General features: G+C 43.9%; 1 protein-coding gene across 1 annotated transcript; it reads left to right on the forward strand.

The window, feature by feature from the left end:
• Positions 1 to 458: 458 nt before the first annotated feature.
• Positions 459 to 1,027, forward strand: LOC107580632 (homeobox protein vent1-like; the record flags this gene model as incomplete). Its single annotated transcript, XM_016266304.1, has 2 exons — positions 459 to 729; positions 816 to 1,027. Coding segments are annotated over exons 1-2 (468 nt in total), but the record flags the coding sequence as incomplete, so codon positions are not given.
• Between the last annotated feature and the right edge of the window lie 330 nt (positions 1,028 to 1,357).

Here is a 1,357-nt window from a genome sequence, read left to right on the forward strand (position 1 = left end):
ACGCATATTTCGCATGATATATAGGAGTCAAATACAATGATTTATTATCAGAATAATGTTGACAATTGGTGTAAAATATTTAAAAAGTTTTACTAATCGTTTAAGGTTGTTGTTGTTAAGTTTCTTGGCTTTAAGCTTTAAATTCTCAATATTAACGCTGCAGTTTTCGCCATAAATGCGCCACTCGGATGCAGTTGTTCTGACACTCCATCTGCAGACAGCTGGATGAGCCAGAGGCGCTCACAGACAAGCTGGCGCCAGGCTTTCACACAATCACAGGATATGTAAAGACTTCAATAACGACCCATTAGGCCTAATGATTGAGAATCGAGCAGGCGCTACCTCCTCCATGCATATGTTAATGTGATGCGGGATGGACCTATATATATATTCAGGCCGCTTCTGGAGGCCTGGCAAACAGTCTTGGATTGTACTCGGATACATTCACGTCCTCAGACACACAGACAGCAATTATGGTGAAGAAGTTTTCTGTGGACTGGCTCGCACAAAGCTTTCACGGGTCGCCGCCTCAAGACGTTCTGGAGCCGGAGAAAGAGACGCGCAGGCCACACGTACCGTGCGTGGTTCAACCGAGACCTCCAACATCACATGACAAGGTTTACTTGCAGCCAAAACCAAAGGTTAGCAAAGCTGAACAGAAACCAGAGGCCGTTAAAGAGATGGAGGTCACAACTCCGGTTACGCAAAGAAGCTGCTCATCTCCAAGCTGTAAGTTTACGCGCTTCGATGCACTTTCGGTTTTTATTAATGTGAATGACAACAGAGCGTGTTTTAATGTTATATTACATGTTCAGTTTCAGAAAACAGCGGCTATTCGTCTGGTTATGAGAGCGAAGCGGCCGCGTCTGAATGCGCTTCCATCGAAGACGCGGCGACGCGAAGAATCAGAACCAAATTCACTCCGGAGCAGATCGACAGACTGGAGAACATCTTCAGCAAGCACAAATACTTGGAGGCGGGCGAGAGAGTGAAGACAGCTTTGAAACTCAACCTGTCCGAAACTCAGGTGAGACGCGCGCAGGCCACTGTCTTCACTCGAGGACTGTATTTACATCTCGAGAGTTATTTTCTCGAAATGCCTTGAGAATAAAAAGCCTCTTATACACCGAAAAGACTAGACGGTTTCACAAAATGTCAAGGAATTGGCAAACAACACTTGAATGAAAGCGTATTTTCTTGAAAAACATGGGCTTCTCCAATAATCGCGTTTGAAATGATTCGAAAAGTAACGTTTTGAAAAAAAAAAATGGAACGCGTTTGAAATGTATCTTCTCGTTGTCCAGGTCAGAACAAATGTAACGTTTTGAAAAATGGACGCGTTTGAAATGTATCTTCT

This window comes from Sinocyclocheilus grahami, unplaced genomic scaffold, assembly GCF_001515645.1.
Source record: "Sinocyclocheilus grahami isolate Dianchi unplaced genomic scaffold, SAMN03320097.WGS_v1.1 scaffold38066.1, whole genome shotgun sequence".
Classification (NCBI taxonomy): domain Eukaryota; kingdom Metazoa; phylum Chordata; class Actinopteri; order Cypriniformes; family Cyprinidae; genus Sinocyclocheilus; species Sinocyclocheilus grahami.